The following is a 24,744-nucleotide window of genomic DNA, read 5'->3' as shown; positions in this document are numbered from 1 at the left end:
GCAGAGTAAGACAAGACGAGCGTATGGCATTAAAAAGTATACAAATTGATTTTTTTAAATGAAAATAACCGATCATTTCACTAGATAAGATCCTTCTTCCTCGGTTGGGATCATTTACAACCGCATTTGGGATTGTTTGAAGCCGTATTTAAACTTCTTTTTGGAAGTTCAAAATCGGGGCACCATATCAGTCCATTATATGGAGAAAAATGCAGAAATGTTTTCCTCAAAAAACATAACTTCTTTACGACTGAAGAAAGAAAGACATGAACATCTTGGATGACAAGGGGGTGAGTAAATTATTTGTAAATTTTTGTTTTGGAAGTGGACTTCTCCTTTAAAGTTTGGAAAAGCCAGGACATTTTTTTTTTTTTAAATAACTCAATTGTATTTGTTTGAAAGACAAAATTCGTGTACACCTAAGATGCCTTGAGGGTGAATAAATCATGAGGTAAGTTTCATTTTTGGCAAATATTTACTACAATGCACAAAACAAAAACAATACTACATTTGTGAGTAGTTAAAATCGATTTAATCAAATACTCAAAAATAATCAGTAGTAAAATCGTCATTAAATGAAATCAGAGGTAGAAAACAATTTGTTAAATTCTTTGATTCTAACCGCTACTCGTTTTCGTAAATGTACCTGCTTTTCAAAATGTTTTTTTCAAAAACATTTTTTTTTAAATCATGCCGCTTCTTGTAACTATTTCGCTTTAAATATTTCTGCTATATTCGTGCAACGTCACTTTTTTAATCTCCTAATTGCACGACTTTATTCTCGCAACATTAATCTTAGATTATTCCCAGACATTAATATAACATCTGCTGTAAATAGAGCGCACTCCTGCTTAAATTTCTCCTTCACTGTTTGTTCTTTGCTAAATGAAAGAAGCTTAGGGAAGTTGGTGACTTTTAGAGGAGTTTGTAAACAGAGTTGATGAAGATGAGAAGATCAGAAGAGATCATCAGTGGATTTAATTCCTCCTTAATTGGTGAGATTATGTACATTTTTACTAATATTTATTAACAACAAAGAGAGACTCAAACTAATGTTTGTTTTCTCTTTTATGTTTCACCCTTCCTCGCATCTTCAGACGTGTCCAAACACCAGGCTCGCAGTTGTTCTCCAACATGCAGTCCACTGCAGTTTTTCTCAGTCCCATGGACATTTATACAGTATGTGCCAGGAAGGAAAGAAGATGCCTATCATTTTTACCTTTCCTGTCACCGGCGATCTGCAGAGATGGACTATTGCAGGACGTCACACATCTACAGACTACTATTTGACCACTTGTAACACAGTGAACAGAACAGTGGTACATTTACTGTTACCTAATTGTTCTAGTTCATCTTTAAGACTTCTTGCACATTTAATCTCATTTGTGAATGCTTTCTTGCTTATGAAGGTTGCTTGATTCCTTGAAGGTAAGTGGATTGCTGTAATCGATCTCTTTTTGGTAGAAAAACATGGACTGATGTCCATGTTAACTGACTTGACATGCTTGTTGGCAAAAGCTATATTAGAGTTTGCTAAAGGTGCTTGAGGCATGATTATTACACAATAGCAGTGGTTCGGCATTTATCGCTTGTTTGCCTGCCAATTTATTGTTTGAACAGTACAGCCGCTCCTCTGTTAAAATAGTATTTTTAAAATTAATTTGCTACCCTGTAATGGTTGTGTCCAGCTTTGCAAACTAACCCGGTTATTAACACTTTCGGCATGAAATAATAAGTCAAGAAGATTTTATTAACCATAAAATAAAGGAATCATGTACAAATTAATTTACCATTATAAAAATAAACAAATCATTCATGTATAAATTGGTTTACCTTATAGTTCCATTTGCATTTTAACTGTTCTGCGCAAGCATGTCTCTTGTTATTTATGTACACTGTAAAAAACAATTTGTTGAGTCAACTTAAAATAATTTGTAACCTGGCTGCCTTGAAGTTTTAAGTTCATAAGTTTTAAGTTCATAATTTAACTTGAAATGTTAAATTATACTAAGTGACAACTTAGATATTTGAGTTGAATCAACTTAAAATTTTAAGGCAGCTGGGTTTAGCAAACACAAATATCTAAGTTGTTACTTAGTACAACTTAACATTTCAAGTTAACTAAACTTATTTTAGTTGACTGAACTTAAAATTTTAAGGCAGCAGGGTAACAAATTTTAAGCTGACTCAACAAATTGTGTTTTTCATTTTTTAAAGTCTAGGGGCCCATTAGCAAAACTACGTCTCTTGTTATTTTAAAGGCCCACTAAGTGAAGTAATAACTCAGTTTGACATTTGTACATAAATAAAATTGAGGCGACATGTCCACTTCTTGCAGACACAGCCAAAAAAGACCATATGAATGGAATGTATAGAACATGCCTTGAGAAAAAGAACTGTATAAAAGGGTTTGCAGAGACTGCTCTGCAGAGTTTTTTCTGCCTTATTGTCTCTGATAATAAAGTCTATCTTTTGGCATCACAACCCGAGACTCAAGATTATGTCTTCAACTGGGGAAGAGGGAAACCACAACATAAGCTTGTTGGGGGAAAAAATTACATTAAATAAATAAGTAAAAATGAAAAGTTTATTTGGAGATTTCACAGTCATTTCAAACATTTAGAAGCATGTGAATTATATTGTAATGTATATTTAAATTACATTAAATTAGCATGAAAAGATAGCTGCTTTTAAATTATATTTAATCCCTGAATTTTCTTATGAAGACGTATCATATCTCCTTCTGTAGAATTAAGTTAAGATCCAATACAGTGTGCACTGGCATCCCATCATGCTTTGCGTTTCTGGGTTTTGGTTTTGGTTTTGGCTGCGCCACTGGTCTTTGCCGCAGATTTCAGACTCACCTCCACTGGGTAATGATCACTGATGTCAAGAGCCTGTCGTAGATCAATCATATTAATATACTTTTTACTTCTATATATGCTGACCTCATATTTATTAAAAAAAATAATAATAATAAAATAAAATTAGTCATATGTAATTAACATACTCACCTCTTCATCTGAAAGTTTGTAGGCTTCCTGGAAGTTGAAAGGTTTGGCAGATCCTGGCACAACAGCTTTTAACATGTCGTCCTTATACACCACAATCCTAGGAAAAAAATATTTGCAATCAACATTTTCCAAAGCTTAACTGGCAGATCGTAAGCATAGAATAGAGCTAAGATCAACCTAGGTTTATGATGATTTTGGAAAACGCAGCCCTGTTCTTTTAGGGTACGTTTACACAACAATATACTAAAACTGTAAAAAGTGTTTCCTTTGCATGTTTGAAGAGTTTTGTGTACAGACAACAATGTTCACACGGATCAACAAAAACAACAGAGTACGAAAAACATAGTATTTACATGCCAGGCCAATAGTTGGCAATGTCGCTTTGTGAAAAAACACTATGCATCTGCGCACATAGCATTCCTATGGACTAAACACGTAATACGCATGCACACAACGTCACCGTTTTCACAAGTTGTTTTTGTAGTTTACATGGAGGTGATAACGGTGTCATTTTCAAAAAACATGCACTTTGAAGTTCGGCCAGTGTCGTCCAAACTGACAGTCAAAAAAAAAATCAAATGTTTTACATTTTTGGTTAAAAACACTGTTGTGCAAACACTCTCTGTGTCTTCTAGTTACATTAAGGGCAATGCCAGACATGAGTTGCGTAATTCTGTTCGACAAAAGCCCATACAGCTTAATATAATTAGAGATCCTGTCTACACTGAATGAGTCCCAGACAGAAAACTGATGCCCTGTTCTGTTTCCTGCATACTTCTGACACAAAAGACAATGCAGTTTTAGTCAGGGTAGCGAAATGTTTCATTTTTGATGAAACGTCTTTCCATAGAAAGAAATGTTCAGTGAACAAAAACTCCATAAAGCTCGCCACTGTGTAACCATTGCGTGCCATTGTAGAGATTGTCCAATGCTATCTCATGACCAATTTGTACACATTTTATGAGGTGGCTAATTTGTACAAATTTGTACGACCTCGTTCGTACGATTCTGTATGATTTGTGTAGACACATAGGTTTAGGGGTGGGGTTAGGAATAGGTCATTTGTACAAATATGAATTGGGGAACTCATAAAATACATACAATTTAGCAAAAATTGAGGTTGTACAAATTTAGCCACCTTGTAAAGTATGTACGAATTGCCATGAAATCAGGTTGGCATGTCTTCAGTAAATGCTGACAGTATTTTTTTTTTAACCAAAGTTGGTTTACGCTGGTGCAAGCTGTTAGTAAATCTGGCCCTGCAAATCCAAATTTCAGCCTCATATTTCAATATGGCATCAACGCTGTGTCTACACTGGTTGAAGTCGAGGCTGTCTACCACAACCACGTCAAAGTGGAAGGTCCGAATCCATTTGTACTGTTGCTGGGAAGTAGCGCAGAAGTGTGAACTACGTCAGAAATAAAAGCCTTGTGGGCAGCACACGACATATAGCGTCATAGCGCTTCGCGTGTCCCGAGTTCAAGTCCCGGCTTGTGGACCTTTCTGGATCCCACTCCCTCCTTTCTCTCTCTCCCACTTTGCATCCTGTCAATGTAATCAAGCAGTGTTGATGATAATCAGGTGAATCTAATCTACTAGCGACAGGCGTAAACTGGATTAAGACATGCTTTTTTGGAGGTTAAATAATGCCGCAAATATCAGTAAACAAACTAACACTTAGTAAATAACCTTGCATGATTCATTTAAATATTCTCTGTAAGGGAAACTCCTACAAATGCATATGCAACAACACAAAAATAACGAACCGCATGTTTTTATTGCTAATGCTTTACTGCATATTCAACGCTATCTTACAACCAATTTGTACATATTTTATGAGGTGTCTAATTCATACAAATTCGTATGGCCTCACTCGTACGATTTTGTACGTTTTGTCTAGACCCCAGTGACAGGTATGTTTAGGGGTGGGGTTAGGGGTAGGTCATTCATACAAATGCATACGAATTGGGGAACTTGTAAAAATAAGTACTTTTTATCAAAAATCGTATGAATTTGTACAACCTCACTCAGTCAACTTTTGCTGAATTATACATATTGTACGAATTGCCAGGAGGTCGAGTTAGCATGTCTTCAGTAAATCCTGACAGTATTTATTTTTGGAGCCAAAGTGGGTTTGTGCTGGTGTGAGCTGTTAGTAAATCTGGCCTTGTAAGTCTGTCCTTCACAGCTTCACAATTTATTGGCATCTACGCCATGTCGTGGTTGATTGAGGTCGTATGATTTTGTACAATTTGTCTAGACCAGAGTGACAGGTTGGTTTAGAAGCGGGGTTAGGGGTAGGTGATTTGTGTAAATTCATATGTATTGGGGAACTTGTAAAATACATATAATTAAGCAAAAATCTTAGGAATTCATACAAAGTCGTTAGATTTTGTACGATTTGTCTAGACCCCAGTGACGAGTAGGTTTAGGGGCAGGGTCATGGGTAGGTCATTTCAATAATTTCATACGAATTGGGGATCTCGTAAAATACAACCTCACTCGTACGAATTTATACTATTTCTGCTAAATCGTATGTATTGTGCGAATTGCCATGAGATCAGGTTGGCATGTCTTGAGTAAATCCTGACAGTATTTTTTAATACCAAAAACGGTTTGCGTTGGTGCAAGCTGTTAGTAAATCTGGCCCTGTAATCCAGGTTTCACAGCCTTGCATTTTCAGTAGGGCGTCTACGCCATGTCTACATTGGTTGCGAGTTTTGTCACATCGCACTGTCTCAACAGATTAAACACGTCAAAGTGAAAAAGCCAAATCCATTTGTACTGTTGCCGGAAGTCGCGCAGATATGTGAACTATGTCAGAAATAAAATGGGAGTTGGCTCCGTGGGCAGCACGCCGACATATAGCGCCATAGCGCTTCGAGTGTCTCGAGTTCGAGTCCCAGTTCGTGGACTTTTCCCAATTCCGCCCCCTCTTTCTCTCTCAAGCAGTGTCGATGATAATCAGCCGTATTTAATCTACTAACAACACAGGCACAAAATGGATTACATCATGCTTTTTTTGGAGGTTAAATAATGTTGCAAATACCAGTAAACAAACTACTGTAAATAACCAGTAAATAACCTTGCATGATTCATTTAAATATTTTCTGAAAGGGAAACTCCTACAAATGCATATGCAACAACACAAAAATAACAAACCGCATGTTTTCATTTCTAGTGCTTCACTGCATGCCCAACAGATTCGTACGAATACATACAACCTCACTCTTACGATTTTGTATGATTTTGCTGCATTCACGCCATATCGTAATTAGCGTAATTTCGAGATGACAACATGTGACGTTCTACTCTGAGCTGTTCACGTCCTCAGACTCGAAATTATGCTTTTCTATGGCAACACTGTCAATGCCTAAAAAGAGCCTACTTGGTCAGGTAGTACACCGGTCATGTGGTGCAAGTTGTAGTTCTCAGAAAACTCCCAGTTCACAAGTTGTAATTAAAAAAACTACGAGGACATGAACACTTTTTACAAGTTGGAATCTCATAATTACGGGAATTCTGATATGGTGTGAACGCACCTTTTATCTACACCTCAGTAACCGGTAGGTTTAGGGGCGGGGTTAGGGGTAGTTCAGTCATACAAATTTTTAGGACTTTTCAATATGGCATCTACAACTGGGTGTGGGTTCTGTCACATTGCACTGTGCTTCAACAGTTCCAAGCTGTCTACCATGAACATGGGAGTTGATGCCGATAGCCTTGTGGGCAGCACGGCAACATATTTCACGATCCCATCCCCTCTCTCTAACCCACTTTGCTTCTTTTAGAGCCTCACATTTTCAGTATGGCATCTACACCATGTCTACACTGGTTGCGAGTTTTGTCACAACAGTGCCTCAACAGTTATCTAGCATGAATCCATTTGTACTGTTGCCAGAAGTAGCGCAGGAATGTGAACTACATCAGATAAAATTGGACAAAATTTTGGGTTGGGCCGCAGATGAAGGGTGAGTACATTTATATTTCTTCGCCTCACCTGTCGTAGGTGTGGTCGTTGGACTTTTTGACTGTGGTGTCCACGTCGTCCCCAATCAGCCAGTGGAAATCAGTATCAGTGCGTATCCTGATGGCCTTCATCTTCTTCTTGCTGACATAGGCGCCATCCGCGTTGAAGTCGCCAAGGATCATGACGTTCTGTAAGACAGTGTGAGCTTTCTCTCAAACTCTAATCAGGATAGTGCGTACGTGTGTATACTAGCTGGACAAGAATTTCTTTACTATGGTCAGTCCACTCACATCCTTGAAATGTTTACATTAATGCACTTGGCAGACGCTATACATTTCCTCTAGAATGTGCTATGGTTGCATAGGGTTAAACATACATCCGTCTTCCATTTATCTTTGACTTCAAGAAAGACGTCGTACAGTTCATCCAGTTCCTTCTGTGAGTCTTTGGGCTTTGTGTGAACAGGGATCAACACCAAATCTTTCAGCTCTAAAAGAGACAAAAATGACTTTGATTGAACGCAATAAACAGGTAAATAACGCTTTTTTGGTCAGTTTCTCAAATGAGTTGTATGGACCATTATTATGGTGGTTTTACATCTTGAACGTTAAAACCTCCAGTTTCCCTTCATTCCCATTGCACAGAAGAAAGTCACACAGAATGACATGAGGGTGAGTAAACGATCTAAAACTTTTAATTTTGTTCAAAGTGCAAATCACGCTCTCACCGAAGACATTTTTAGTCTTTAGCAGACATTGAAATGCACTGGTCCAAGGTTTAACAGAGACTGGTTACCTGTGTTTTTACAGAGGAAACGCAGAATGAAAGGCTCTCGAGAGAAAGCGTCTTCGTCACCCACTTGATTGTCTTCATATTGGTACGTGTCAACCAGTTTGGCGTCGTCTTCTCTATTAGAAATTAGCAAGAATGTTCATCTTGATCTGTTTTCAGCTGAAATACTCTACCAAATGTAGAAACCTACCTGTAGAAACAGACAAACTGCTCCTTGTAAAGAGACCGTCCCAGCCTGGAGCTTCCCACCATTTTAAAGGGGCGTTTCTTATTAGCCCTATGGGAGAAAAAGTCAGTTAAATGTGCCGAGTTCAGGTTTATGGGCTATAAATGGTGAAGAGAATTTTTTGAAGGTTTATACAGACGTGGTCTTATTGAGCTCCTGCAGAAATTTGTCAATAGCTTTGCCCGATTTGTCCACCACCTCCAGAATAACGATTATACTGTATCGGGAGAAGATCTACGAGAGAGTATTGTGGTCTGTTAAAAACTACTTCTGAGCTTTTATCATGTGATTTACTTTAGACATTTGGATTATAAATTCACCTTAATGAGATGTTTCACAACTTTTTTGTCTGACAGCTTGCTTGGGCCCATACGTTGGATGTTAAAAGATGCGATCTTCATGGTGCCAACCTTCAGAAGACCAGAAAAACAAGGCAAAGTTAAATGAGTTTCACAACAAGAAACGCAGGATGTTTTCAGGTCTGTTTTTCCATACCATTTTCCTGTTGTAAATTTTAAAAGGACGTTTAACAGGATGCATTGTTCATACAGAGGAAACTGTTATATTTCATAAAGAGCTGACATGACAGATTATGCCGGACCACAGCAGTTACGTCAGAGACAGACAGGAAAACCACAGCGGCTGTCATTTCGAGAGTTTTGCAAACAAAATGTACTCAAAACAACACAAAGTTTGTTCAGATAAATTCATCTAGGAATTTAAAAAAAGCTCTAATGCACCTGTATGCAGTGGAAAAACCTTGCACTAACACATTCAAGTATCTTCTTCAAGTTTTAATTTGTACAAATCAGCTATATATCCATTATTAAATACAAGTTAAATGTTTTATGTATTTAAAAGTATTGTTATAGAAGCAAACACACAGATAATCAGCTCTTACCGAAGCTGCTTTTGTTTACACTGAAGTCTCAATTTGTTTTTCTGTGTTGTCCGTTAGGCAGCCAGTAAGCAATGAATGGCTGCTCATTTAAAAACAGGCCATGCCTACTTCCTGCTGTTTATCAGCTAGGGTTTCTGTCGCACAGATGTCTCGTAAAATGGAGAACTTGCGGGGAGGGCCTTGCTGATTGATAACAGATCTTCGGCGGAGTCATTTCTGAAATAATTTATGGCAGGCTTGACTGGGGGTAGCCACATAGCCGTGGGTTTAAAGATCAAAAACAAAAGCCTTTTTGAATGAATTTCCTTTTTGAAACCTCACACAACAATGAGGATAATCAGTCAGGAAGATAAACAGTCAGGATAACAGTGCAGTTCAGACTCAAACCTAAAGGAGCGCTTTATTTTATCTAGCTAAACTTGAATAAACACAGTTTCCCGCCATTTCCAGATATTATTCCCAGAATAAAATATTTTGGAAGCAATCTGCTATATTCAAAAAATAAAATAGTTTCATGTGATAATTTTGTTATGCATTTACATGACTGATCTATATGGAGGCCTGTTTCTGCCACTGAATATAACAATCTATAAAAGGTAATTGTGACTTTTTATCTCACAATTCTTACTTTTTTTATTGTGAGATATAAACTTGCAATTGAGAGTTATAAAGTCAGAATTGTGAGTTTATATCTTGAAATTCTGACTTTATTTCTCTGAATTGTGACTGTTTGTCTTGGACTATTTCTCAGAACTTGCAACTGCGAGTTTATATCACGCAATTTTGACTTCATTTCTCAGAATTACAAGTTTATATCTCACAATTTTGACTTTTAACTCACAATTGCGAGTTTATATCTTACAATTCTGAGGGGGAAAAAAGTCAGAATTTTGATATGTAAACTTGTAAGATACAAACTTGCAATTGCGAGTTAAAAGTCAGAATTATGAGACAAACTCAATTCTGATAAATAAAATCACAATTCAGAGAAATTAAGTCAGAACTGCATGATATCAAGTCGCAATTCTGAGTAATTAAGTCAGAATTGCAAAACATAAACTCACAATTTGGAGAAATAAAGACGAGATGTAAACTCAATACTGAGAACACTTTTTTTTTTTTACTTTAAAATGTGATTTTATAACTCGCAATTGTGAGTCTATATCTCACAATTCAAAGGAAAAAAGTCAGAATTGTGAAACATTAATTCAGTTCTGAGAAATAAAGTCAGAATTACAAGATCAAGATATATCAAGATAAACTCACAATTCTGACTTTTTTTCTCAGAATTATAAGATATAAACTCGCAATTGCAAGTTAAAAGTCAAAAGTGCGAGATATAAACTTGCACTTCTGAGAAATAAAGTCAGAATTGTTTGATATAAACTTGCAATTTTGAGTTATAAACTCATAAATGTAAGACAAACTCAATTCTGAGAAATAAAGTCACAATTCGGAGAAATTGCGTGACATAAAGTTGCAGTTGTGAGTCATAAAGTCAGAATTGCAAAAGATAAACTCACAATTCAGAAAAAAACTCAGACGCAACACTGAGAACGTACTAGTTTTTTTTTTTTTTTTGCCTCAAAATGTGATTTTATACCTCGCAATTGCAAGTCTATATCTCATAGTTCAAAGGAAAAAAGTCAGAATTGCGAGATATGAACACAATTCTGACTTTTTTTCTTGCAATTCTGACTTTTTTTTTCTGATTTGTAAGATATGAACTCAAATTGTGAGAGATTAATTTAATTCCGTGAAATAAAGTCAGAATTGCAAGTTAAAAGTCAAAATTGCACTTATGAGAAATTAAGTCAGAATTGCGTGATATAGTCGCAACTGTAAGTTATAAAGTCAGAATTTCAAGACATAAACTCACAATTCTGAGAGCATACCAGTCTTTTTACGCCTCAAAATTTGACTTTATACCTCGTAATTGTGAGTATATATCTCACAATTCAGCGAAAACATTCAGAATTGTGAGGAAAAAAAGTCAGAATCGTGAGATACAAACTCGCAATTGTAAGAAAAAAGTCAGAATTACGAGATACAAACTCACAATTGCAAGAAAAAGTTAGAAATGTGAGATACAAACTCACAATTGTGAGGAAAAAAAGTCAGAAATGTGAGATACAATTGCGAGAAGTCGGAATTACGAGATACTCACAATTGCGAGACAAAGTCACAATTGCGCTAAAAAAAGTTTGAATTGTGAGATACAAACTCACAATTGCGAGAAAAAAAGTCAGAATTACGAGATACAAACTTGCAATTCCAAGAAAAAGTCAGAATTACAAGATACAAACTCAGAAGAAATATTTAAAAATGTGAGATACAAACTTGCAATTGCGAGGACAAAAGTCTGAATTGTGAGATACAAACTCGCAATTGCAAGAAAAAGTTAGAAATGTGAGATACAAACTCACAATTGTGAGGAAAAAATGTCAGAATTGTGAGATACAATTGCGAGAAGTCGGAATTACGAGATACAATTGCGAGACAAAGTCACAATTGTGCTAAAAAAAAATCTGAATTACGAGATACAAACTCGCAAATGCGAGAAATATTTAGAAATGTGAGATATAAACTTGCAATTGCGAGGAAAAAAAAGTCTGAATTGTGAGATACAAACTCACAATTGAGAGAAAAAGTTAGAAATGTGAGATACAAACTCACAATGGCGAGGAAAAAAAGTCTGAATTGTGAGATACAAACTCGCAGTTGTGAGAAAAGTCAGAATTGCAAGTTTTTATCTCGCAATTGACCCTTTGCAAAAACCCGCCCTCCTTAGTTACTGTTGCTTTGTCCAACAAACAATGCCGCCCTCACACTACACATCATGTTCTCACGCAGTGAAAAATACATTGCGGAGCAAAGAGGAAACTCACAACACACCGACAGACAACACAGAGCAGGTTACTTCTGGTATGAAACAAGATCTCAACTTTAAAATGTTGTCACTTTTCAAGAAATTCAAACAATAAATACAGTTTTTTGGCTTTTTAATGTGTTGTGACAGATCACTGTAGTGCCTTATTAGATCAATTAACACGTGAATCAATCTTTTCTCATTTACTTTAAACACAAAATAAACATGAATGGATACATACAATTTTTCAACTTTAAGTCCACCGAAGTTAATCTACTCTCCTGTCTGATTTGTTTGTTGGACATAATGGCAGATTCAGCATTATGATTGGTCAGATCACCTGTCAATCAAACTGTTTGCGAAGGGTCAATTCTGAGAAAAAAGTCAGAATTGTGACTTTATTTCTTGGAATTGTGAACATTTCTGTCTAATTAAACCTGGCTGTTTCCCGCTATTTCCTGCCATTTTACCTAAAATGCAATATGTTGGCGGCAATCCGTTGTATTTAATAAATGAAACTATTTCATGTGATAGCTTTACTATACATTTACATGACTGATCTATCTTTCTATCTGTCTGTTTATCTATCTATGTAAACCTGAATGAAAATTCCCCGCCATTTTTCTGAAAACAGGTTCTGTTATTGTTATTTCAATTCCTCAAACTATTTAAACCTGTTGTAGGTCAAATGTTTTTGCCTTACCACTCTTTACTGTAGTCATATTTCACTTCACTATGGAGGCGCTGACTGCATTTGAAGCAGAAAAACAACATCGTACCTGGATTGTCTGGACATGAATGAACACAAAGGACCTGTAACGCTGAATGTATGTAACGTCTATGTGAAGAAATATTTAACTTAAAGTTATATTTTAACAAGCATCCACTTTAACATTCCAAGACAATGTCTGGTTTATCTACTAACCTCAACAGCAGAATTTCTAATGCAGTTCCCATATTATTTCCTACAAACAAGCACACTACACTGCATCCTTTAGGCAGCAGCTTCCTGTTACACCTGATTGATGGAAACTGATGGCTCTTTCGTTTTTCTTCGCACTTTACAGGTATACTTGGGTCTTGAACAACTTAATGGTCTCATTCTGTCCTACCTGGCAATTATTCCTGAAGACGCTGTGGCTGTAATGAGAATGAACGTATTGTCTGAACTCACCTGCGCGCTTCGGCTTTCCTTTTCCGAGTAAATGATTGCCTAGAGGGAGGAACTGTTTTGTCGTGTTGAGGGATGTCCAGGTTGGGGCTGGGCCAAATTACTTGACTAGCCAATCAGGTCACAGGTGTCCAATATAAATAATGCTTGTTTTTTGTTTTTATGAATATCAGTGATTTTTACAGTTGTTTTCTTCAGCATCTTTGGACCAGTGCTTGGGTAAGTTAAGTTTTGTTCTTGGAGTCCTTAAATCTTAATTAAGTTTGTACCATTTAAAAAAAAAAAAAAAAAAAAAAGCCAAAAATACATTGTGTGGGTCAAAATTATCATTTTTTCTTTTATGCCAAAAATCATTAGGATATTAAGTAAAGATTATGTTCCATGAATATATTTTGTAAATTTCCTGCTGTAATTATAGCAAAGCTTCATTTTTTTATTAGTAATATGCATTGCTAAGAACTTCATTTGGACAACGTTAAAGGTGATTTTTCTCACCCTCAGATTCCAGATTTTCAAATAGTTGTCCTATTCTAACAAACCATACATCAGTGGAAATCATATTTAGCTTTTTTATTCAGCTTTCAGATTATGTATAAATCTCAATTTTAAAAAATTGACCCATATGACTGGTTTTGTGGTCCAGGGCACATATATTAGTTTCTAGTATCCACACTTTGTTTCAGACATTAGTCTTGTCCAGGCATTAGTTTCTAGTGTCCAGTGTTTTATATGCCTACCATGTAGTTAAAGTATTATTTAAAAAAAAAAATATTTGGGCTTATTTAAATTTTCTTCTTGGACTCTTTAAATTATTATTTATTATTTAGAATAAAAAACATGTTTTAAAAAGTGTCCAGACAACTTTATCTCAGCATCTGCATGGCAATAAATAAAAATAAAATAAATAAATAAATAAATAAATAATAAAAATCACCAGTGGGATAAGAAAAATAATCTTAATTCAAAGGGAAAATAAGATCATTTTTCTTTCCACATTGGCAGATATTTTTTTCTTGTTTTAAGCAAACACTAACAATTTTTTTGTACATTTCTCAGAAAAACAAGACTTATTATCTTGAGTCAAGTAAACAACTTTATCTCAGCCTCTGCACTGCAAAAATAAATAAATAACAATAAAATAATAATAATAATAATCACCAGTGGGATAAGAAAATAATCTTAATTCAAAGGGAAAACAAGATCATTTTTCTTGCCCCACTGGCAGATATTTTTTGGTTTTGGAACACTTCTCAAAAAACAAGACTTCATATCTTGAGTCAAGTAAATTTATCTTCATTCAAGAATGTTTAGATATTTATACTAGAAAACAAGACAAAGATACTAGGAAAGACATTTTTTGCAGTGTGAGAATCAAACAATGCTCTTTTGTTTTTATATCCCTGCCTTGTTTTTTTTGGCAAAATATTCCCAAATATATGCAGTCACAACTGCAAATAGAGATCATGGAAATGAATCCCCCAAACCTGTCTATGCTTGTTTGGTATTGAATGAGGTGGAACGCAAAAACACTGCATGTCGAAAGCTATGACTTTGGATATAAACTACAGCCATAGTCACAAAGGTTTCGGATGGTGGTGTCATGTTCACGACAGATTGTCGCCCATATGCGGCTTGAATGCATATGCGATTTTCAGCAATGTCTGAGCACTGGAACTAATTTCTGCCCCTTTCAGAGAAACCCTCAGGGCTTAAACGACCCCCTGCACCAACTGGCTCGAAACCAAGTCACTGACATGGTTTCACACAGATCTTTGTTCAATCAAACTAATGATTTTGTCCAGTGCATTTGTGAATGAATAGACATGTTCTTCAGCCTTGGTTTAGAAGGTCCACTTCCATCTCCACTAGATCCTACATGCCCCCTTTTTTTTTATTTAGACAACATTTTAAACCATTTTTAAAAGACATTATCTTTAGATCTCAAACTTTTGGTAAACACGTTTGGCGACTCTTGAAACAGGTTCTTCCAGTTGTAATTGCTTTAAAATGATTCAAGTAATAGCAACAGCTTTCTAAGAAAAGAATAAAGAGTGTTTCACTGTATGTGTTGACAACTGCAGGATAAAGTCATTCATGAATGTAAACGTCATGACTGTCTGCAGTAGGCATGGCCAGAAATGAGCTCTTGTTATTATATTTGTCATTCCATGCAGGTTTGTATTTCTATTCTATGAAAAGCACCATTAATTTTGTTCTTTAACATTTGACAGACATCATGAAGATCGCCGCTTTCAACATCCAGAGGTTTGGGAAATCAAAACTCTCAGATCCGTTCATAATGAAAACCCTGATCAAGGTGAGGCCCGTCCACACCTGCAGAAGGTCCAGAGTTACCTGAAATACATGTGAAGCATTGCATTTGATAGTGGCCTTACTCTTGAATCAGTGATGTTTATGTCTGATTAATGTCTGAAACATAAGACTAATCCTTCACGGGAGGAGCCGCATGTGCGGCACAATGACAATAGTGATTTGTTTTCATGTCACTCCCTTACTCCAGATAGTGTCACGCTATGACATCATTGTTATTCTCGAAGTGGTGGATTCTAGTGGAGAGTCAGTGGATGATTTCCTCGAAGAGCTGAATAAGTGAGTCAAACAGGCGTGTTTTTGTCATGTAAAAGCCCGTTATTACATGACATTAGTAGTAAACATGACTGACTACTCATCAACAGGTTCAACAAGACGCATCATTACACCTTGGAGATCAGCACACGCCTGGGTAGAGGGAGTTACAAAGAACAGTTTATGTTTCTTTACAGGTAACTGTCATATTGAAAATGCAATTGACTTTTTTTAGCCAGAGACGCCATTTTGAACAGTCCTCTAAAATTGGTTCCAGTGATTTTATAACCAAAAACAAAACTTCCTTTTTTTAAGACAACCTAAAGAGAATTTATTTTTATAACCAGAAACATTTGCACAATGTTCTGGAAATCAAAATGTTAGCTGGGTGTTAGGCACGAACTGTTAAATGTAATTTTTACAACTCACCTTGTTTTTGCCGTTTTTGTCTACTAAAAGTTATTTGTAAAGATGTTTAATCAGCTGAACAGTTAGAATGTTGTTAAACAACCGTACAATCCATCGAACTCGCGCTCTTCATTCCCTCACGGTCTCATTTAAATATTCCTGTCAGAAATGAAATATGGCGAATGGCGCTAAATACCCTGAACAACGTCTATGTCTGCAAATTTCTTATGGTTCGTCAGTTGAACAGTCGGCATGTTGTTAAACAACAGTACAATCTATTAAAAGCGCTGAAATTAAAACCCTTTACGGTCTCATTTTTATTCCCGTCAAAAATTAAATATGGCGGAATGGCGCTAAATACCATGAATAACGTCTGTATGTTTACAGATTTCTGATGTCCGATAGGTAAACGCATTTGAAGACATGACCATGTATATTTATGAGTTAATAGCGTGTTATTCTGAATTCAAAAACTCGTCCTGCCTGTCGTTTATCTTGTCTTAAAGGCACAGTATAAAATCCATAAAATCATAAAACAGTCTGTTTAATTCTAAAGATTAGATGGAGGGTTATAAAAGGTCATAAAAACAATTTTATGATTGTATAAGCACACAAACTTTGTGCTAATATTAGAAATGGGCCTCAAGGAGGGAAATGAAGGTTTAAATAATATTATTTTTACTGAATTACATGGTATTTTTTAAATATAAAGGGACGACCTGGTGGATCTGGTTGGGTCGTACCAATACGAAGACAATCAGCCTGGAGATGAAGATGCTTTTGCTAGAGAGCCCTATATTCTGCGATTCAAATGTCATAAAACAGGTAAAGTACAACATATTGTCTAACAGGTGTAACATCATGGGTGAAAGAAACTTTTTGACGATTTTCCTGACTATGAATTTGGGCTACCAGGCAATGTGTTTTAATTTTAATTGTTTCCTTGTGTTGTAATGTATTGTGTAATAATCTAATTCCCAGTTTGTGCAGTTGACTTTCAAAAACAACTAGAACATAAACGTCACTGGTTAATTTTCGTTAATCACCAGGTTGGGTTGTGACAAAGGGTGAGTGTGTGGAGGCAAATTATCGTAATTATTATGAATTGTGTTCATGTCACGTTAGTGTTGGAAGATTTGGTGTTGATGCCTGTCCACACCAAGCCTGAAGATTCAGTGAAGGAACTTGACGAACTGTATGACGTGTTTCAGGATGTCAAGAAGAAATGGAAGACTGATGTATGCACAAATATTTATGACAATCAACTACTGTATTTGCACTAACAAGTAATAGTTAACACAAAATTGGAAAATTTACTCACCTTCAGGCCATCCAAGTTGCAGATGAGTTTGTTTCTTTATCAGATTTGGACAAATGTAGCATTACATTGCTTGCTCACCAACAGATCCTCTGCAGTGAATGGGTGCCGTCAGAAGGAGAGTCAATAATCCACACCACTCCAGTCCATCAGTTAACATCTTGAGAAGTGAAAAGCTGTATGTTTGTAAAAAAAAAACATTTCTAACTTCAACCTTGGAGAAAGCAATATTATGGATAGAAAAGCAAGAGTTAAAGGTTAAAAATATCTTCAAGATTGATTTGTTTCATACAAACACAGAGCTTTTGGTTTCACAAGATGTTAATTGGTGGACTGGAATGGTTTGGATTATTGTAATGTTTTTATCAGCTGTTCGAACTCTCGTTCCGACAGCGCCCATTCATTTCAGCAGATTCATTGGTGAGCAAGTGTTGTAATGCTACATTTCTCCAAATGTGATGAAGAAACTCATCTACATCTTGAACGGCCCAAGTGTTGGGACATTATTACATTCATAAACAGTTAAATATGTGCATATCCATACAGAACATCATGATTTTGGGGGATTTCAATGCGGATGGCAATTACGTGTCTGAAGATGACATGCAAACCATCCGCATCAGGAGTGACGAGAACTTCCATTGGCTGATCAAGGATGACGAGGACACCACAGCCAGCACCAGAAACGACAACACTTATGACCGGTAATTATTTACATTGTAAAAACCAAACAAACATAATTTTAAGTTACTCTCATTAACGTGACATGTTCCTGCATAGGATTGTGGTGTATGGAGACGATATGCTGCAAGCCGTTGTTGCAAACTCTGCAAAACCGTTCAACTTTCAGAAGGCCTACAAACTGACAGATGAGGATGTAAATGAGAAACTTATATTTAATCACACTTAACATAAAAAACACAAGTTATTACTGTACATTCAGCTTAATGTAATGTCTTCACAGGCGATTAAAGTGAGTGACCACTATCCAGTAGAGGTGGAACTGAAAAGAAAACGTAAGCAGCTTAAACGTAAACGTAAGACACACGGAACAACACAATGACTAAAAACAAGCCACATTACTAAAACTTTTACTACTACTAATACTTTTTCTCTCTTCAGGTTAAATGAAGATGATGTTGTGAGATGGAACATTTCATTGACTTGACAATTATGACTCCGGAGATCTGAATATAAAGATGAATAAGCTTTTATGAACACTTCTGCACTTCTGGTTACACGAATTTACTTAAAATGCTTGAATATTGTACACTTGTTTTGAATGTCATATGAATGTTTCACAATCAAAGACATTAAACATCTGAAATTGAAATTTACAGTCATTACAAACTTTATTTCTTAACGTTTTCTTTACAAGAGCAATATAAAGTAACTAAAAAAAAAAAAAAATCACGTTGCCATTGTGGACCCAAATCATGAGTTGGTGGTTTGAACGGCAAGCAAATACACTAAAACACATTCATTTCTTCCCAGACTTCTTGATTCCACCTCCAGCTACGGAAAGAAAACAAAACAAGATTGATTGTTGACAAAAGAAACACTCAAATATTATATAGAAAGATTGTCTGGTGGCTTAATGGGTTTCTTACTTAAAGGTCCTTTTCCAGCAGCCTTGGCTTTCAACTGCTCCATTGCTTTCTGCTCCTCTTTCTGTTTTTGTTTGAAAGCCATGTCCTCCTGTAGGAAAGAGTGAAGGCAAATAGAACAGTAAAGAAAATGTTTATACTTGGGTAGTTTATGTTCTCCAGTCCACCATCATCTCGGTGTTTATGTATAAACACTTCAACAGAAACCTGAACTTACATCGTCCATCTCCTTCGACTGCTTCTTGGGAGCCTTGAGGGGCTTCTTTTTACCTCCTGCATAAAAAAATCATACTATTATAATATAAATAATAAATTAAACAATAAACGTTTGATAAATAGCATTAACATTTTTATTATAACGATAAAAACTGAGCGAATCCATTCATTAAAACGTGAAATGCCTTAAATCAGCTAATGCAGATAGCATCGCAAATATAAAGATTAGGAATCCACAAATGTACAGTTTGTAGAGAGCCGAAAAATCATCGCGTTTTTATCCCGCACGACGTTCTACGCGATGAAACACTCATGTTTAACGTTTGCGATTTAATTCATTTTTACCTTCTCTTCCAGACATGCTGCTCGGATTATTTAGCTAATGCTTTTTTCCGCGCTGTCAGGACCCAAGGGGTTACCCGGATGTAGTGTTCCTGTCGAGTGCCTGATTCATTTTGCCGAATCATTTCGGTCGAACGGTTAGCGTAAATGAACTGATTCATAAGCTAATTTGATTCGTTCGAATCGTGGAGTTCATAAAAGATTCGCTTGTGTTACATATTGCGTTGGTTATGATTACAGTATATCAGCCTCACAGTTTTATTACAGAATTTTAAATATCCACACTGTTGTTTGTTTTAAATAATTAGTTAATGCAATAACAGACGAGTGACTTACAAATGATTTGCGAGTCGGCTCAAATGAATCGTTAAAAAAAGAATCATTTGAAAGGAGCAGCAGCTAGTGCCTGAAAGAAATAGGCTAATGCCGCAGGATGACACTTGAGGAAAGTAGACAGATATTTTGTGTATTATACAGTCTGTAAACATGAGAAATAACTGACTTGAACTGAAACGCCACGAAACGGAGAATCGCTGGTATGAGTTTTGTTGGTTTATGTCCTGAAATGAATTCAGTTTGAAGTGTAAACATTGTTTGCCGACATTTGATTCATTCATCAGCTCGCAAATCACTTTACATGTCGTTTTAATAACACTTTTAAGACGAAAACCCTTCTAACAACAAAATCACCGTCACACTTTTTTGCAACATAATTATTTTGATGTCATTTTCTTGTAAGTAACTAATATGGACAACTTATTTTATGCTGTGTTGCTAACTTTCCAAAATGCAACCTGAATCTGAAAGTAAATTGAAGTAAATGCCCTATTTAGTCTATATTTATCTTTGTTAACTTGTCTGTATTGAGTAATGGCTCCCTAAACACGTTTTTATCCGTTCTTGTAGCCACATAAATGCAAATAAATTTGAATTATCATTTGGCATCATCTTGTTTTTAAAAATATTATTGATACATTGTTAGCATGCATATGTCTGCAAGATGTCTGTTAAAGATCGCTTGATCTAGAAAGCATCTGTTGTGTACAAACATCTGACAGACATCTGTAAGATGTCAGTTTTACATACATTTTAAATCATAAACATCTTAAAGACATCTAATAAACATCTATTTGACATCTGATAGGAAACGTCCTGTAGGCTTATTGCAGATGAGCAAACACTCTAAAAAATACGTCTTCCAGATGTAAATGCAGAAGTCAAACAGACATCTCCATGATGTATGTGCTATCAGAGAAACGTCACTGTTTGACGTCTACATTTACATCTGCCAAAACATCTATAGGATGTTTGCTATAAGACGTCTAATAGACGTTTATTAGATGTCTTTAAGATGTTTATGATTTAGAATGTATGTAAAACTGACATCTTAAAGATGTCTGTCAGATGTTTGTACACTGCAGATGCTTTCCAGATCAAGCGATCTTTAAAAGACATCTTGCAGACGTACGTTTGCTATCTGGGATCAATCATCTCATTAAGTCCATACATTTTAGTATGTTTACAGGTTGTATATTTGAAGTGTGTCAGCTCCACATGAGGCTCTTCAATGAGGTTCAGAGGGAACACTATATTTCCAAGCAGCTATGTCTCCACATGTCTCTACCGCCACCCTGTGTCCGGTCCGGTCCAGTGGAACCTCCACAGAGCATATTGCACCCAGCAGCAAAGCCCGAAAGATGAGCCGAGTAAGATTACCTCCGTTAAAGAGCGTACAGCATCTGCATTATCGTACGCAGGAGACCTGGGAAGGCAATGGGGACGAAATACGGTGAAAGCTGCAACAGTGACCATCAACCACTGGTGGGAGCGCTATGAGGAGTTTGTTGGGCTTAATGAAGTCCGAGATGCTCAATCCAAGGTCACAGAGGTAATGTATGACAAACGAAACATGAAAGATGCACCTTTGATTGGCTACATTTTCTCTGATAGCACACGTACATCATGAAGACGTCTATTTGACGTCTGCATTTGCATCTGCAGGACATATTTTTTAAAGTGTTTGCTCATCTGCAATAAGATATCAGATGTCAAAAAGATGTTTATTAGATGTTTTTAAGATGTTTATGATTTCAAATGTATGTAAGACTGACATCTTACAGATATCAGCCAGATGTTTATACACAGCAGATGCTTTCCAGATCAAGCGATCTTTAACAGACATCTTGCAGATGTACCCTGATAGCACAAGTACATCAGAGATGTCTATTTGACGTCTGCATTTGCATCTGCAAGATGTATTTTGCTCATATATTTTGAAGTGTTTGCTCATCTGCAGTACATCTATAGGACATTTCCTATCAGATGTCAAATAGAAGTAAAACTGACATCTTACAGATGTCTGTCAGATGTTTGTTGAAGCGACCTTGAACAGACATCTTGCAGACATATGTGTCCTGTCTGGGTACCCTGATAGTACACGTAAGTCTGCAAGATGTCTGTTAAAGATCACTTGATCTGGAAAGCATCTGCTGTGTACAAACATCTGACAGATGTCTTTAAGATGTCAGTTTTATACACATTCTAAATCATAAACATCTTAAAGACATCTAATAGACGTCTATTTGACATCTGATAAGAACGTCCAACAGACGTATTGCAGATAAGCAAACACTCTAAAAAAAATACATCTTGCAGATGTCAAATAGACGTCTGCATGATGTACATGTGCTATCAGGGTATTTGGATTGGATTGATGGTCAAGTTGGAATGAAAGTCTTAACATAAATAACTTGATTGAGCTTGATCCAAATAAAATTTCCATTGGATTGGAACTGGTGGTATAGACCTGAGCTAATTCAATTAATTGGAAAAAAAAGCATGCAAACACTCTAAACCAGCTATCTTCTCAATCAGATTTTCCTTTTGGATCCTTTTGGATTCATTATAATTGACCAAAAATAAGTGCATGTAAACATATTTGCTATTGGATTAATTTAAACATCCTTATAATCTGAATCATATTTTGCTGATAGGCTGAAAAGGCCTTCATGGTTGCCAGAGGAATCGTCAGAGAAGCTCACACCAGCCTGGAGGCTCTCCAAGTTCGGCTGAAGGAAGTGAGGGACCGTTTGGACCGTGTGTCTCGTGAAGAGGCACATTATTTAGAGTTAGCCACACTGGAACATAAGCTGCTGCAGGTGAGGTGAACCTAGTAATGTACGTGTATGAGTTGCACAATTGCGCCTTCTCTTTAACGTTTTTGTCATTTACAGGAAGAACGGCGACTCAGAACAGCCTATGAGAATGCTGAAGAAGGTGAGCGAGAGAAGTTTGCACTCTTTTCCGCTGGTGTACGAGCAAGCCATGAGAAAGAGAGGACCAGGGCTGAGCGTACCAAAAACTGGTCTATTATTGGTTCTGTATTGGGCGCCGTCATCGGTGTAATGGGCTCCACGTATATAAACCGGGTACGTTTGCAGGAACTCAAGAGCTTGTTGTTGGAGGCCCAGAAGGGACCAGTGAGTCTTCAGGAAGCCATCAAGGTCCAGGCCAGCATGCACAAAACACAACAAGATGAGCTCAGCAACCTCATCGACTCACTCCGGGCAGCTTTGAAAGGTAGCGTAGAAGATGTTAAAACAGTCAAACCAGCGTTCGTCCCGCCAGCGGCTGCTGTCGTACCCGCATCCCGTGCCTCAGAAGAAGCAATCCGAGAAATTCTCCAGCACAGCCAAAGAGCCCAAGGGCTCATTGAAAGCCTTAAACCCCAGCTGGACCAGCTGGAGGAGAACGTTGGGAAGGTTGGGACTGAGCTGCAAGGGGTGAAGACAACCCTGCAGTCCCGTGCCGTGGAGAAGCCCGTTATTCGAACCCGAGACACACAGGTCTTTGTATGTGATACAGAGACGGTCGTTGAAGGCCTTGGTCAAACTGAGAGAAGACTGGAGGCGCAGATCAACAAAACAAGTCTATACAATACAGTCTTGACGTGTGCTGCCTTTGCTGTGACGGTGCCAGTTCTGTACGTGTTGTTAAGAGGTACTTAAAAAGTATGCAGAAATGTGCACTTTAGGGGCCAATAAATACACTAGACAATAATGTAACTAAAGAGTATAATTATTGACTAAGGTTGTAAAAGATTGATTAAATATTGTCAATACGAAGTATCATTGTTGTATGTACATTCTTTGTGCTCGTTTCATTCTTACTTCACACCAAAATAATAACATTGTGTCCTTAAGAATGTGTGTAATTCTGTGTGTAAAATAATTTCACTCATGTTTCTTCAGAAAATGTAGAAAAATTTAGTTTGTCCCTTAAGAGAATGAGCCATGATTTTACTACAGTAAACATGGTTTAACTATGGTTTTGTTAGTAAAACCATGGTAATCACAAAATTAACTATGGTTTTATTATAGCATTTGGAGTAAAACCATGGTAACTACAAAAATAACCATGGTAGAGTTTTTGTAGTAAAACCATAGTAACTACAGAATTAACCATGGTTTTACCACAGAATTTGCAATAAAACCATGGTAACTGCAAAATTAACCATATTTTTACCATAGCATTTGCAGTAAAACTATGGTAACTACAAAATTAACTATGGTTTTGCTACAGCATATGCAGTAAAACCATGGTAACTACAAAATTAACCATGGTTTTACTACAAGAACTATGGTTTTTGTAGTAAAACCACAAAATGAACCATGTTTTACCATAGAATTTGCTGTAAAAACATGGTTACAAAAAACGCATTTTACTACAATAAGCATGGTTTAACAATGTTTTTAGTAGTAAAATCACAGTAACTATAAAATGAACCATGGTTGTACTACAGTATTTATAGTGAAACCACAGTAATAATGAAATAATCCACACATCTATAGCTTAACTGTGTTTTCTAGTGAAACCATAAAACAAAATTAAATGTTTGTACTATTGTATGTGTGCTGATGCATTTATACTCTGGGAGAATAATTAATTTGATTTTGTATAGAAAATAAAAATAAAGTAAATAAATGTAAAAATGGCTTTTACTGTCACTGTATATATAGTCAACTAGTTATTAGAAGTTCGGCAATAAGATGTTGTTTATACCCCTCTTTCTGGGATGTGTTTAGGTATTTTATTAAAACTTCAATAATTATCTACCCATTATAAACATAAAGAACCACCTGAGGGGTCACATCATTTGGCACTTATGTGACTCTTAACTGTAGATCCAGCAGCTTCATTTTATTTAAGACAAGACATGAACTTTAACTCTTTAGTCCAGCGCTTTGTTCCATCAAACCTAACATGTCCGTCCCTTTTCCCGCGTCAGACCAATAAACGTTCAGTTCAGAACGACGCGGTTGCC

The 24,744-nt window shown here is 36.4% G+C and overlaps 4 protein-coding genes across 5 annotated transcripts; 2 read left to right on the top strand and 2 right to left on the bottom strand.

Annotated features, from left to right (window-relative positions):
• Positions 1–2,573: 2,573 nt before the first annotated feature.
• On the bottom strand, positions 2,574–12,963 carry dnase1l4.2 (deoxyribonuclease 1 like 4, tandem duplicate 2). 2 transcript variants are annotated; one of them, XM_051094323.1, is made up of 9 exons: positions 12,948–12,963; positions 8,324–8,413; positions 8,143–8,237; positions 7,968–8,054; positions 7,781–7,893; positions 7,362–7,474; positions 7,016–7,173; positions 3,015–3,111; positions 2,574–2,897 (listed from the first exon to the last, which is right to left on the bottom strand). In XM_051094323.1, exons 2-9 carry the CDS (start codon positions 8,402–8,404, stop codon positions 2,790–2,792), a joined length of 852 nt encoding a protein of 283 aa, XP_050950280.1. In that variant the 5' UTR covers positions 8,405–8,413; positions 12,948–12,963; the 3' UTR covers positions 2,574–2,789. The 2 variants fall into 2 exon arrangements, with proteins under 2 accessions (XP_050950280.1, XP_050950279.1); XM_051094322.1 differs by lacking the exon at positions 12,948–12,963 and adding an exon at positions 8,905–9,059.
• A 42-nt stretch (positions 12,964–13,005) lies between these two features.
• On the top strand, positions 13,006–18,271 carry dnase1l4.1 (deoxyribonuclease 1 like 4, tandem duplicate 1). The gene is made up of 8 exons (XM_051094327.1): positions 13,006–13,163; positions 15,176–15,261; positions 15,466–15,554; positions 15,641–15,727; positions 16,651–16,763; positions 17,064–17,176; positions 17,803–17,960; positions 18,037–18,271. Exons 2-8 carry the CDS (start codon positions 15,181–15,183, stop codon positions 18,164–18,166), a joined length of 771 nt encoding a protein of 256 aa, XP_050950284.1. The 5' UTR covers positions 13,006–13,163; positions 15,176–15,180; the 3' UTR covers positions 18,167–18,271.
• On the bottom strand, positions 18,135–19,538 carry tma7 (translation machinery associated 7 homolog). The gene is made up of 4 exons (XM_051094342.1): positions 19,425–19,538; positions 19,081–19,136; positions 18,867–18,954; positions 18,135–18,771 (listed from the first exon to the last, which is right to left on the bottom strand). Exons 1-4 carry the CDS (start codon positions 19,438–19,440, stop codon positions 18,737–18,739), a joined length of 195 nt encoding a protein of 64 aa, XP_050950299.1. The 5' UTR covers positions 19,441–19,538; the 3' UTR covers positions 18,135–18,736.
• Positions 19,539–19,799: 261 nt separating this feature from the next.
• Positions 19,800–24,360, top strand: ccdc51 (coiled-coil domain containing 51). Its single transcript, XM_051094302.1, has 4 exons — positions 19,800–19,957; positions 20,936–21,309; positions 22,415–22,579; positions 22,655–24,360. Exons 2-4 carry the CDS (start codon positions 20,989–20,991, stop codon positions 23,426–23,428), a joined length of 1,260 nt encoding a protein of 419 aa, XP_050950259.1. The 5' UTR covers positions 19,800–19,957; positions 20,936–20,988; the 3' UTR covers positions 23,429–24,360.
• Positions 24,361–24,744: the final 384 nt, after the last annotated feature.

The sequence above is a fragment of the Labeo rohita genome, chromosome 22 (assembly GCF_022985175.1).
Source record: "Labeo rohita strain BAU-BD-2019 chromosome 22, IGBB_LRoh.1.0, whole genome shotgun sequence".
NCBI lineage: Eukaryota > Metazoa > Chordata > Actinopteri > Cypriniformes > Cyprinidae > Labeo > Labeo rohita.
This window is presented reverse-complemented; position numbering and strand designations above follow the sequence as displayed.

What these genes read in the sequence shown, in the direction of transcription:
- dnase1l4.2 (XM_051094323.1), bottom strand. Translation starts at nt 8,404, where the DNA reads ATGAAGATCGCATCTTTTAACATCCAACGTATGGGCCCAAGCAAGCTG. An exon ending in AAGATAAATGGAAGACGGAT is followed by an intron (nt 7,174 to 7,361) that starts GTATGTTTAACC and finishes ACTGTCTTACAG; the next exon opens with AACGTCATGATCCTTGGCGA. An exon ending in AACGACCACACCTACGACAG is followed by an intron (nt 3,112 to 7,015) that starts GTGAGGCGAAGA and finishes TTTTTTTCCTAG; the next exon opens with GATTGTGGTGTATAAGGACG.
- ccdc51 (XM_051094302.1), top strand. Translation starts at nt 20,989, where the DNA reads ATGAGGTTCAGAGGGAACACTATATTTCCAAGCAGCTATGTCTCCACA. An exon ending in CTCAATCCAAGGTCACAGAG is followed by an intron (nt 21,310 to 22,414) that starts GTAATGTATGAC and finishes TTTTGCTGATAG; the next exon opens with GCTGAAAAGGCCTTCATGGT. An exon ending in TGGAACATAAGCTGCTGCAG is followed by an intron (nt 22,580 to 22,654) that starts GTGAGGTGAACC and finishes TGTCATTTACAG; the next exon opens with GAAGAACGGCGACTCAGAAC.
- dnase1l4.1 (XM_051094327.1), top strand. Translation starts at nt 15,181, where the DNA reads ATGAAGATCGCCGCTTTCAACATCCAGAGGTTTGGGAAATCAAAACTC. An exon ending in CAGTTTATGTTTCTTTACAG is followed by an intron (nt 15,728 to 16,650) that starts GTAACTGTCATA and finishes TTAAATATAAAG; the next exon opens with GGACGACCTGGTGGATCTGG. An exon ending in AACGACAACACTTATGACCG is followed by an intron (nt 17,961 to 18,036) that starts GTAATTATTTAC and finishes GTTCCTGCATAG; the next exon opens with GATTGTGGTGTATGGAGACG.
- tma7 (XM_051094342.1), bottom strand. An exon ending in AGTCGAAGGAGATGGACGAT is followed by an intron (nt 18,955 to 19,080) that starts GTAAGTTCAGGT and finishes TCTTTCCTACAG; the next exon opens with GAGGACATGGCTTTCAAACA. An exon ending in TGCTGGAAAAGGACCTTTAA is followed by an intron (nt 18,772 to 18,866) that starts GTAAGAAACCCA and finishes TTCTTTCCGTAG; the next exon opens with CTGGAGGTGGAATCAAGAAG.